The sequence below is a fragment of the Budorcas taxicolor genome, chromosome 8, assembly GCF_023091745.1.
Source record: "Budorcas taxicolor isolate Tak-1 chromosome 8, Takin1.1, whole genome shotgun sequence".
Classification (NCBI taxonomy): Eukaryota; Metazoa; Chordata; class Mammalia; order Artiodactyla; family Bovidae; genus Budorcas; species Budorcas taxicolor.
In genome coordinates, this window is record NC_068917.1 from 101,852,552 (window position 1) to 101,865,899 (window position 13,348).

At 42.0% G+C, this 13,348-nt stretch overlaps 1 protein-coding gene across 1 annotated transcript in view; it reads right to left on the bottom strand.

Annotated features, from left to right (window-relative positions):
- The window catches only part of ELP1 (elongator acetyltransferase complex subunit 1), a 58,367-nt gene that overhangs the window by 14,551 nt on the left and 30,468 nt on the right, over window positions 1-13,348 (bottom strand). Inside the window, exons 23-29 of the mRNA XM_052644460.1 lie at window positions 12,353-12,490; window positions 12,158-12,243; window positions 11,689-11,837; window positions 10,052-10,175; window positions 9,029-9,126; window positions 7,356-7,557; window positions 4,798-4,859 (exon numbers count right to left, since the gene is read on the bottom strand). Of these exons, the coding sequence (XP_052500420.1) occupies window positions 4,798-4,859; window positions 7,356-7,557; window positions 9,029-9,126; window positions 10,052-10,175; window positions 11,689-11,837; window positions 12,158-12,243; window positions 12,353-12,490 (859 nt within the window). The remainder of the gene's footprint in view (window positions 1-4,797; window positions 4,860-7,355; window positions 7,558-9,028; window positions 9,127-10,051; window positions 10,176-11,688; window positions 11,838-12,157; window positions 12,244-12,352; window positions 12,491-13,348) is intronic.

Sequence of the window (13,348 nt, forward strand, 5' to 3'; positions counted from 1 at the left end):
GTAGAGTGTGTGTGTGTGCGTGCATGTGTGTGTGTAGGGGGGTGAGTAGGGAAGGTAGAGAGGAGAGAGGAAACTCTGGAAAGAAATAGTCGCACAGAGTCGGACATGACTGAAGTGACTTAGCATGCATGCACGCATGAGTGGTAGGAATGAGGTGTTTTATTTTCTTCTATCTGCTTTTAGTATTTTAAACAATCTATATACATATATACTACTTTAAATAAGTTACTTTTAACTAAGAAGGTTAAATACACATTTTCTTCCCAGACCCCAAAGGATCACTTCAGGCCTATACCATATGTCCCAAAGAAACACAGTATACGTGTTTTGCTTGACTGGAAATGTGTGTTATTGACATAAAATTCATATATTAATAACATACAATGAATAATTTTAAAGAGTATTTGATGCTGTTTACTATATCACAATGTTGTGTAATCACAAGCTCTCCCTACTTTCAAAATTTTTTTATCATCACATAAATACACTTCATATCCATTAACCAATCCCTCCATACTTCCCACTCCTCTCACCCCCTGGTAACTTCTAATCTGCTTTCTGTCTCTCTGGATTTGCACAGTCTGGATATATTATATAAAAGGAGCCACACAATAGGTGACTTTTTGTGCCTGACTTCATAAGTTTATGTTTTAAAGATTCATCAGTTCTTTGTTCCTTTTCTCTCCCCTTATTTTTTTGACTATAGCAAAATTCAATATAAAATGCACCCTTTTAGCCATTTAATGTATAGCTCAGGCACATCAAGCAAATTCACACTGTTGTGAAACCACCACTACTATCAATTTCCAAAACTTTTATCTTGCAAAAAGGAAATTCTATATCCATGAAACAATAAATCCCCTCTCTCCCCACTGCCCACCTTCAGCAACCATCGTTCTACTGTATCTCTATGAATCTGACTACTCTAGGTACCTCATATAAGTAGAATTATACAATATTTGTCCTTTTATATCTAATTTATTTCACTCAGCATAATCTTTTCAAGTTTTATCTAAGCTGTAGCATGCACCAATTTTTCATTATTTTTTGACTGAATAATATTCCTCCATATGTGCATATGTGTTCAGTTCAGTCGCTCAGTCATGTCCAACTCTGCAACCCCATAAACCGCAGCACGCCAGGCCTCCCTGTCCATCACCAACTCCCAGAGTTCACCCAAACTCATGTCCACTGAGTTGCTGATGCCATCTAACCATCTCATACTCTGTCATCCCCTTCTCCTCCTGCCCTCAATTCTTCCCAGCATTAGGGTCTTTTCCAGTGAGTCAGCTCTTCGCATCAGGTGGCCAAAGTATTGGAGTTTCAGCTTCAACATCAGTCCTTCCAATGAACATCCAGGACTGATCTCCTTTAGGATGGACTGGTTGTATCTCCTTGCAGTCCAAGGGACTCTCAAGAGTCTTCTCCAACACCACAGTTCAAAAGCATCAATTCTTCGGTGCTCAGCTTTCTTCAGTCCAACTCTCACATCCATACATGACTACTGGAAAAACCACAGCCTTGACTAGACGGACCTTTGTTGGCAAAGTAATGTCTCCATTTTTTAATATGCTATCTAGGTTGGTCATAACTTTCCTTCCAAGGAGTAAGCGTCTTTTAATTTCATGGCTACAATCACCATCTGCAGTGATTTTGGAGCACAGAAAAATAGTCAGCCAGTTTCCCCATCTATTTCCCATGAAGTGATGGGACCAGATGCCATGATCTTCATTTTCTGAATGTTGAGCTTTAAGCCAACTTTCTCACTCTCCTCTTTCACTTTTATCAAGATGCTTTTTAGTTCCTCTTCACTTTCTGCCATAAGGGTGGTGTCATCTGCATATCTGAGGTGACTGATATTTCTCCCAGCAATCTTGATTCCAGCTTGTGCTTCTCCCAGCCCAGCATTTCTCATGATGTACTCTGCATATAAGTTAAATAAGCAGGGTGCAATATACAGCCTTGACGTACTCCTTTTCCTATTTGGAACCAGTCTGTTGTTCCATGTCCAGTTCTAACTGTTGCTTCCTGACCTGCATATGGTTTTCTCAAGAGGCAGGTCAGGTGGTCTGGTATTCCCATCTCTTTCAGAATTTTCCACAGATTCTTGTGATCTACACAGTCAAAGGCTCTGGCATAGTCAATAAAGCAGAAATAGATGTTTTTCTGGAACTCTCTTGTGTATGTGTACATCTATCATATTGTTCGCAGCAGCACTATCCACAATAGCCAAGATACGGAAACAACCTAGATGTCCATCAACAGATGCATGGATGAAGATGTGGTCCATATGTACAACGGAATACTACTCAGCCGTGAAAAAGAAAGAAACAGTGCCGTGTGCAGCAGCATGCATGCAACTAGAGATTACCATACTACATAAAGTCAGAAAGAGAAAGACAAATCCCACATGGTATCGCTTATATGGAGTCTAAATATGACACAAACGAACCTATCTATGAAGCAGAAACACACTCACACTTATAGAACAGGTGCGCAGCTGCCAAGGGAGGTTAGGCGAGGGATGGAGTGGGAGGGTGGGTTAGCAGAGGTAAGCTATTACATATGGAGTGGATAAACAACAAGGCCCTACTATATAGCGCAGAGAACTGTTGACATATTCAGTATGCAATGATAAACCATAATGGAAAAGAATATAAAAAATGTATATATATAAATGTATAAATGTATATATATAAAACCAAATCACTTTCCTGTATATTACCACAACATATAAATCAACTATACTTCAATATAAAAGAATTTTTTAAAAAGTCAATGCAATTCACCCTATCACTGGTCTAAACAAAAAACATATCTTGAGTCATTTGGCAAAATTTAATACTCATTCATGATAAAAACTCTCAGAACCAGAAACAGAGGAGAATTTTCTCAACCCAAGAGGGCAAGGATTGGCAATTTTTTTTCCATAAAAAGCAAGACAGTTAATATTTTAGGCTTTCTGGGACAGACTGTTACAAGTCCTCAAACTCTCCTGGTTTTAAGTGCAACAGCAGCCACACAATGTGTAAACAACTGGTGGGGCTATGTTCCAATACAACTTTATTAACAAAACGCGTGGTCGGCTAGTTTTGGCCCCCAGGTTGTAGTTTGCCAAATCCAATAAGAGCCTTACCAGTTTCTCGCATCTACTGAACAAACAACTCCTTTGCCAAAAACTAGCAAATATCACACACAGGGTGAAAGACTGAACTTCTCTAGCTAGTATCACTCACTGTAGACAAGACCAAGAGTTAAATACTCTATAGGGGTCCATACTTAGGGAGATGCTACATTTTTATGAGTTTTTACCTCCAGGAGCCTTAAGAGAAGTTCTCATAGTGAACATGAGGAAATATCTGCATATTTCTAGCAGGGGGAAGGAAAAAGGAGACGTGAAAATATACCCAAAGCATGCTGATTTTAATAAGACCTGCTCTCAAGAGAAAATATTTTGCCAGAGCCTAATCAAAGAGGGTTTCACCAGGACCTCCAATGTGGGGGCAGGGAAATACCCAACTCTGGCCCACTCTAACTTTCCTGTCCTACTGAGGGGTGAAAAACAAACTGACAAGCCCTGGTGAAGTCCACAGCTGAAGCACATACTCAGACTGAGGCCTAATCACAGGACTAGAGAACACGCCTCCTGCTACTCAAACCCCAGCCTCATCATGTCACTAAAAGCCTTCTGATCAAATTTCCTTTTACCCAGGTATCACATTAGGCTTTTGACAAAAAACTACAAGGCATTTTTAAAAAGGGATAAAAATGCAGTTTGAAGAGTCAGAGCAAGCATCAGAACCGGACACTGATATGGCAGGTATCTTGAGATTATGAGGCTGGGAATTAAAACATGAGTATGATAAATATGATAACACCTCAAATGGAAAAAAGAGACAACATGCAAGGACAGATGGGTAATGAGACCAGAGACAGAAAAATCCTAAGAATCAAACAGAAATGTTAGAAATCACAAGCGAGCATCCTATCCATTTAATTAACCATCTTCAGTGGGATATGTCTTCATGTTTTCAGTTGAATCACCATCTTCTCTTTTTAGGATCTAGTGATATCAAATTTTAATTATCTTCTTTCACTCATCCTTATTACACAAAAGACAATGAAGTATTATAAAAGCATAATCTAGTTATGCAAGTGTGCCTGCTAGTAACAACAGTAACAACACTTTCTGATCAAAAGCCAAAACTCTACAAGGAAGGAATCCCTGCTAACATTCGTATGCCTGTGTCCTTTGAGTCTGTGGCCCATGACAATGCATGGATTTACTGTTTTCATAATAAATCTACAATTCTATCAAAAGCTCGTATGGATACTTTATAATCTGCTGGAAAACTGGAACCCAAAAAGCTGCCTGAGGTAAAACAGACATTTCCAAGAGAGACAATGCGAGTGAAAGCCAAAAAAGGAGGTCTCAAGTTCAATCACTTTGGTTTAGAATGGTCTTTTCTCATTGTTCCTACTTTGGTATGTTAATATAAAAAATATAATTGCCTTATGATTTAATTTCTACTTTCCACCAAGGTCAAGCCACTAGTGCATATTAGAGTTCTTTGGTATTCTACCTCACAGAAATTACAATTATTTAGAGATATACTGGATTTAGATTTCCAAGTCAAGTAGGCAAGATGGAAGACCTTCAAGGGAAATACTATCTCTGGATTTCCTAAATATCCACAGTTCCTTTCATTTTCATGATTGCTAAGGTACAAATGGGAAATAATTACTTGGTGCGTGTGTGTTGCGGGGGTATGAGTGGAAGGGAAGAACTGAGTTTACCTGAGCGTACTGTTCCAAAACTGTGGCCGCATCACTGTGTTTGCTCTGCTCAACTAGCTTTCCTGCAAAGACAATAATAAGCATTTGACTCTCCTAGTTGGCAAAGATCAACCAAAACACAAGGGGAAATGGTTTTCAGTGGTACTATTTAAGTCAAAATGGTCTCCGACATATTGGAGATTGAGCTCTACAGAGTATACACGCAAAATGAGCTGCTTTAAAATAGCATTATTCAAAAGTGTTCCCCAGGATCGTTCAAAGAACAATGAAAGGCAGGACCAAGAAACCGTTCTCAGGCCAAGCATGTTTGTGAAGCACTGGGTAAGACAGAGTTAACCGTTCTCTTGCTAACATGCTTCATCAGTATGTCTTTGATGCGTGTGCTCAGTCATGTCCGACTCTGCAACTCCATGGACTGTAGACCACCAGGCTCCTCGATCCATGGGATTTTCCAGGCAAAAATACCAGAGTGGGTTGCCATTTCCTCCTCCAGGGATCTTCCTGACTCAGGGATCTAACCTGCATCTCCTGCATTGGCAGGCAGATTCTATACCACTGAGCCACCTACGGCATTATGTCTTTTTTCCATCAAGCAAAGTATTAATACTTTGTGAATTTCTAACAGAGATATAGGCAGGAATACCAGAGTCCTATCCTGAAGTGGCAGTTAAAATCTAAATTTAGCATGGGATGTGAAAATCACATATAGTCAAAATCATTCAGGAAAAAATGTTTACAAGCATTCATATGGAAACTGACCTAGCACTCTCACGAATCCATTTCTTCCTCCAATAGGAAGATGCTGCTGTTTCTTTGGTTGAGCACTAGATGGGGGTGGTTGGCATTTGTCGGGAATGTGGCAGTATCTTTAGATTTGAGAATCACTCTTGGTCCAGTTGAGAGGGTGTGTGCCTCGATGAGAGACACATAGAAACCAAAGTTAACTAAGGGGCTGGCAGATTCATGTCTTCTATTTCATGCTAATTCCAGGGCATAGTATCATTTACAAAACCAGGAAGAGTCACCTCTACTAAACAGCTATCTTTTCTCTCTTTTGGTGACTTGTGTGAACTGCCTAAGTTAAATGTATGAATGAAGTGACTCCACCTTATAACAGTTCCCAAAAATCTTTGGCCACTCTCTTCTCCACCTTTTTCTGCTAAACATCTGGAAAAACTAGGTATATTGCACTATAAGGCATGAAAAACAGGAAGCTAAGAGTCACAAAAAATGTAAGATAACAGACCCCAAGAACAGAGCTGGAAAGTATAAGCTACAAATAACAAGTTTCTAGAGCACAAGTATCAATGGAGCCAGAATGAACAGTTTTAACAGGACTCAAATAAGGACTTCTCAGTACTTGTAAAAAGACTTCAGCTTGGAAATCGAAAGGGCTTACACAAGAGTCTACAGAACCAATATGCTGAGCTACCAGGGAAGCCCATCTGATAACCAGAAAATGCCAGAAAAAGAAAAGTCATAATCTCACACATTTTTTTAATCCCCAGGGGAAAAAAAACAAAGTGAAATAACTAAATAGAATATGTTCATACGTTTAACACACTGTAATTTGAAATTTTTTTTCAGGACTGTTTTGGGGGAAATCGTAACAATATTTACAAGACTCTTTTGAAAATTAGGGGGAAAATATACCAGTCACTCACTTCAGGCACGATTGTGAGGGCCAGAGCCCCACCTGTCTCTTCTGCTGGGCACCCTGGGAACGCCGCTCCACTCTAAGAAATCAGACTCTGCAACAGCCTCGCCTCTGGTTTCACAGCCGGAAACGGCTGAACTGGCTCTGCTTTCGGACTGCTTATACATTTGGCCTCATTTCTGAAAACCGCCATTGTGTTTTCATTTCCCAACAATCTACTGTCTGTATTTGAATGGCTCCATCCCCAAATTCATCTTTACATTCTTATAGGGCTCCTGGCTACCCAGCTACACTGTACCAAGTGTACCTATGAGGTGTGAGTTTCAGTGAATGAGGTGGAGAAGGAGGGTTAGCTAGGTCATCGCCAACTTAAAGTTAAGTGTTCCTGGGACTTCCCTGGTGCTCTTGTGGCTAAGACTCTGCACTCCCGATTCAGGGGGCCGAGGTTTGGGAACTAGATCCCATATGTCACGACTAAGACCTGCCGCATCCAAATAACTAAGAATATTAATAAATAAATAAGTATTAAAAAAAAGGTTAAAGTGTTCTCTAATGACTCCAGCTTTTCCCTTCCCCGAGGACTGGAACACGGATACGGAAAAAATCCAGCTTCAACTACTGCCGAAGAGACAGCAGATCTGCACCATGGGAAGACCTGCCAGAACTACGAGAGAGACGTAAACTGCTTTCCCTATCGTGCCATCGTATCTGGGGACTCTTGTAGCAGTTCAACTTTTACTCTACCTAGTAAGCCATTCCAAATTAATTTTTATCAGTGCCTGTGAGAGGGCATCAAGGTGGGCTGCCTTACAGATATTTGCAAAAATTCCAAAAGAAACCAAAGAAACACAAACCCTTAGGGGAAGTTCTCGTTTGGGAGAACCTTAACGACCGTGTTTACCTGCCAGAGTCCTGCCCAGGCCAGCCAGCTGCTCTGCGGGCAAGTGAAGCTGGGCCGCTGCACAGAGCGCTTGCTGCCAGCTGCCACAGGCCAGAAAGGCGCTGAGAGCTTTCTCGTGAGCACCGCAGCGGGCGAACACGAGCCCGGCCGGCTCATGGAGGTGCTCCCGCAGCAGGTGTTCCCCGTAAGCAATGCTGATGTCCTGGGACAGGAGGAGACACAGGGTCAGTGAGGAGAGGTGGCAACTTGTTCTTTAAATCTCTAGAGAAGGCTGTCTTGATCATTATACTTGAAATTACTTGAAATTCCTTGGAATTACTTAGAAAATAAGTAATTTTTCTGTGGATGACTAATGAATTCAATCTTTTTTTCATTCAAAACCTTACTGAGGATATGCTGTTTGTTCATCCAACAAATAATTACTGAGTACTATTCAGCGCAGTGGGAGTAAGACAGCAATGCAAAAAATATAACAAGGGTAAAAAAAAAAAAAAAACAGCCAACCAACCAAACACAGAAAACTCTAACAAGAACCATGATCAAGCTACTGTTATGGAGGTGAAAGAGAACATACTTTATAAACCCGACATGGTCAACAATATAATGGTAGACCGTGGTAAAGGGACACGGTGATGGGAATGCTATTTCAGAGGGCTGTGAGGAGAAGCAATGTGAAGAGTTAAGGGAGAGTGTTCTGCACCAAGAGCACAGAAGGCACCGTGGCGATCAGGCAGGAATGAGTACGGAACACACAGGTCGGAATAACAAGGAGGCCAGTACGACTGAAGCGGAGAGTGCACAGGAGAGGAACAGATCATGAACATGAGAGCAAAGAGGCGGCCTCTGGCCAAATTCTCTGTTCCCCAAGCTCAGCATTAGGCAGGGAAACAGAGGGATAAAACATGGGGTCCCTGCCCTTAAGGGAACCCACAGCCTGGTGGGGAAAAAATCAGTACAAGGCAGATTGATAAATGCCATCCCCAAGGCAAGAAGGAGGTGTGCTGGGAGCTCAGTGTCTGGCACCTCCTCCAGGAATGGTTTTCTGGCAGAGGAGAACCAAGTTTAGAAGGACAAGGAGGGCTAAAGGACAGGGAGGCAGAGGGCTGGCACAGAAAGCCGATGCTCAAGAGGAGGCAGCGGCCAGATCACAGCAAGATGTGTGCAATTTGTGGACAAAGTGAAAATGGTGCTGATGATGGCATGGGCTCCACATCGCAGGTTCTTGGGCAAAGTGCTTCCTCATTTAAAATCGTGCACATCTATCAGGCTGTTGTGAGATTTCATGTAACATCTGATAAGTGAAGTATCTAGCATATGAGAAAAGCTAAACAGATGTTTGTTTAAACAAATAAACCAAACTTCATGCAGAATTATATGGGAAAGATGCACTATTCAGGATGCTCGGTGAGGCTGGGCTGGAGGGGGCAGGATGGAAGCCGCCAAGGTATTTCCAATGAGGATCCAGCGACAATGCCTAGGCTTCTGGCCTGGGCAACTTCTTTCCAAGAGGAACAGATGAGGGCCATTCTCTCAGATAAGAAGCTCAAGATAAGAGTAATTAGTTTGAAGATTAACTCTGAAACCAAGGAAAGTGTCAGGGACACCAGATCCTCATCCCTTTCCAACGGCAGCACGAAGCAAAATCAGGAGCACTCATTTCACACGTTACCCACCTGGTACTGCTGCGAGTTCGGTGGGTAGAGCTTCAGAGCTTCGTTATACAAGTTTTTATCTTTTATTAAGTTTAAGCATTCTGGGAAGTACTCCGGTCCTACAGGAATAAGATTTATACACACACAAGCTTAAGACTAGAGAAGCATATTGGATTGCATCTCTACCACTGGTCCTTACATAAAATCAACAAGGGAGCTTTTTAAGACCTGCATAATTAGAGTATCCAGAGGAATGGAATGCAGGAATGTGAACTTTAATGAGCACCGCTGCAGATTCTGAGATTTGAGAAGCACTAATTGGGATCAGAGCTCTGCTCAAAAGGAATTTTACACGGCCCCCGAGAAATGACCATCCAGCCCAGTGTTTTCTTAAACTTCTTAATAAGAATCATCTAGGGAGCTTATTAACCATATACACACGCCTGAGTCCCAGCCTAGCCCAGATGAACCTGATTCTCCAAGGAACAGAGACCTGAATGGAAGCACCTCTCAGCCATCAGGAAAAAAATCATGAATACTGAAGGCCGAGGTTCAGCACCAGTCAGGCATGGGTGAAACGACCACCTGGCATCGTGCTGGTTCTACTTCATACGACTGCCAGTCAGAACTGTGTCTTTCGGGGCACAGAAGGTATGGCCACTCAGACAAGCTAAGTCTCCTTAGGGTGTTTGCATACACCATGAGAAGAATGAAGCCATCAACCAATTGCGATTTTGAGACACAGAAGTGAGTTTCAAAGGTGATCACTTGACTCAAAAGGGTCTGAACTATGGGGCTCCCTGAGTTCACTCAGAGACATCTGCTGTACCCTCAGCTTTTCAAAACTGACAGCTCCCCGAGTTCACGCAGACATCACTGTACCCTCAGTTTATCAAAACTGACAAAAATAAGGTCTGCGGCCACAGCTGTTAACATTTTCAGGTGTGGAAACTGAAATCAGTCTGTCTAAACTAACATTTGACTTCAATTCATACCCTACCACAGAATATTTGAACAGAAATAAATATACTAACTCATACTTACCACATTTGCTTAGGTGGCCAATGGCCTTTTCATATCGTTTCAAGTATTTATCTATAGTGAACCGCTGATAATTCGTTTCCATTTTCTTAAGTGTATTCAGAAATGGAAGATATTCTTTGGGATCCTAAAAAAAAATTTTTTTAAGGATAATTTAAGTGACTGTGATTATATTTACTTTTAAAAATAAAAATATATAGTAATTATAGCAATAAATCCAAAGCTACATCATTTTCAAAATATGTGAAAGCGAGATCGTTAATTGCTCTGTCACGTCCAACTCTATGCGAACCCATGGACTATAGCCCACCAGGCTCCCTCTCTAAGAAATTCTCCAGGCAAGAATACTGGAGTGGGTAGCTATTTCCTTCTCCAGGGTATCTTCCTGACCCAGGGATCGAACCTAGGTTTTCCGCACTCCAGGCAGACTGTTTACCATCTGAGCTACCACAGAAGCCCTCTTCAAAATATGTAGTATATTAATATATTAATTATATAAAAAATCAAACTACACAGAACCACATTTGGAAAAAATGCCTTAACATATGGGTGTTCTTAGTTTTCACTCAGATTAGTAACGACTAACTCTTAGCTAAATCTCATAATCCCAATTGTTTCATAGGTTAATAAGGAAAACAAGATTCCTTCATCGTCAGGAAACTTAAAATCTAGTAGAGGAGATAGACTGGTACATCTGGTAGGCACTGGGTGTCATAAAAGCACATAGGAAGGCCATCTCTTTCAATCCCTGGATGCTGGGTAGGGAGGCAGCAGGAAGAGTTTACTGAAAACATGTCAGCTGGGCATCCTTCAACCAAGATGAGTGAGAATCAGCCAGGTGAACAGAGAGGATGAGAGTGCTGGAAGCGCATGGGCCCAAGGGAAACAGAAATAATGCTACCTGCAAAGGTATGTGGCAGTTGGGAGACAAAAGTACTGCCTTGCATCCACTGCAGAGAAAAGGGGATAACATCAAGAGGTGAGAACTGAGAGATTCACAAATACCAGAACACGGAAGAGATTTTAAGCATAGAGCCTCTGAACATCCTCCTAGGGGGAAGGCAGAGCCCATGAAGGATTGTAAGCAGAGGAATGGGGATCAAATTTTCCTTTTTGGGAAGGTCATTCTGGCAAGAGCAAAGAAAGGAAAGATAGGGGCTGAAACTGAGGGTGCCAAAAAAAAAAAAAGAAACAAAAATTGGGCAAAACCAGAGGTGCTCAAACTTTTGGACCACAGCATGGCAAGGTGAGACGAAGAGCCCTCGAACCCTTCTATTCTCCAGGTTCCCAGTTTCCACTGGAAAAAGATGCCGCATGATAAAGCTGGACTATAAATCAATCACCTGCTGTATTTCCTTTAAAAGAGCAGAATTTATTCTCATTTTTGCTTGTAAGCTTGAAAACAATCAAATAGCTTTGTTTCTATTGTTCAATCTAGCAATCAAAACACTCTGATAAGCCCAGAACAGTGGTAGAGAATGAACTTTAAGTATGACCCTGGAGACTGGCAGATCTGCTTGGAGGCCTGTACTCACAGCTTTAATTTCAGCCCAAACCCTGCACGTCAGGAGCCCTGCTTCACACTCTCATGTCCGCATCAACAAACATGCTAACTACGCCGAAAGAGTAACTCCACATACCTTCTGTGACTTCTCAGCTACCATGAGGACCAAATCAAAGTCATAGGTCCCAAGAGAATGGTCATATAGCTCATTGACATCTACCAGAAGCAGCAAATACTTCAGGGCCTCCTCGGCACTCACAGCGTCAGGGACTGGTGGAGCATTTCCTGTCGGTGTGTAAGGAAACAAGAGAACAAAATCATTTGGGGGAAAAAACCCACACACCTAGCAGCATAACCAAAAAGAGAAAGCAACACATCTTCCTGACAGAAGTGGACACCAGACGGAAGACAGTCCTTTGACGATTTTGTACATGCTTTGTAGGGCAGCACCAAAAGAAACAGACCCAGGTTTTAAAGTGGAGACCAAAAGGCCACAGTCTGAATTGGTGATGTGGTGCTGGTCCTGGCCAGGGCTCTCTCCCGAAGACTGAAGCCCCGATGTCAGTCGGGGCCCCGATACACACAGACTGCCAACATGTCTCTACCTTGGAGTTCGTGTACCTTCTGCAGTGCCATCTCCAGCTCTGGGGTAGTTTTCTTCACGTGAGAGGTGAGTATTGACAGGCAGTACCTGCAATGGTACATGAAGGACAGCACAGTAAGAGCGACGAACAAGCTGAAGAAAAACTACTACCCACTTCTGATATTCAAAAGATGCCAGCTCACGACAGCACACGTACTTGCGAGGGTTTATGTTCTCCATGGCTGCTCTCATAGCATCGCAGATGAGGTCTACTTTCTTCTCATCAGGATCGCTGGACCGTGGAACAGTGCTCGGGACTGGTGGAGGATACATGGTCTTTGTAACATCTTCTTCCCTAAGAATAAGTGTGTATTAAAAGGTTACAAACCCAACATATGTCCCAGCGACCAAACTACTAACACGTATGCTGGAGTGTTGATGAGATAATAAATAAAAAATAACAAATAAAATAAAAAAATAATAAAGATGGCTTTTGGAAGGCAGTTAATTCTAAAAATAGTCATATCTAGTGAAAAATGGAGACACTAACTGAGAAATGAAACATATCCACAGAAGACTTAAATGGTAATGCTTATAGATGTTACATTCATATAGCCCCAAACTGGGTCTAGTACAGGTGTCCACTCACAGAAGAATGAAGAAATGAGCTGCAGCATATTTATACTACAGCATACTGTGCTTCCCTGCTGGCTCAGATGCTAAAGAGTCTGCCTGCAATGCAGAAGACTCAGGTTCAATCCCTGGGTCGGAAAGATCCCTGGAGAAGGGAACTGGCAACCCACTCTAGTATTGTTGCCTGGAGAATTCCATGGAGAGAGGAGCCCAGTGGGCTACAGTCCATGGGGTCACAAAGAGTTGGACATGATTGAGTGACTAACACTTCCACTTTCTTTCTTTTTCATGGCATACTACTGAGCAATAGAAAAGAATAAACTAGTGATACATGTAAAAACATGGGATGAATCTCCAGATAACATGCGGAATGAAAGCAGCTTTATTTACACAGAAAAGTCAATACTACGGTATACAATTCATTTCTATGAAGTTCCTGAACAGGCAAAATTGATCTTCAGTGAAGAACTCAAAAGAGCAGTTGCCAAAAGGGTGGGGAAAGAATAAATGGGAAGGGATCTGGAGGAACTTTCTGAGAAGGAAATGTTCTCTATCTTGACAGGGGCCAGGACTGCATGGA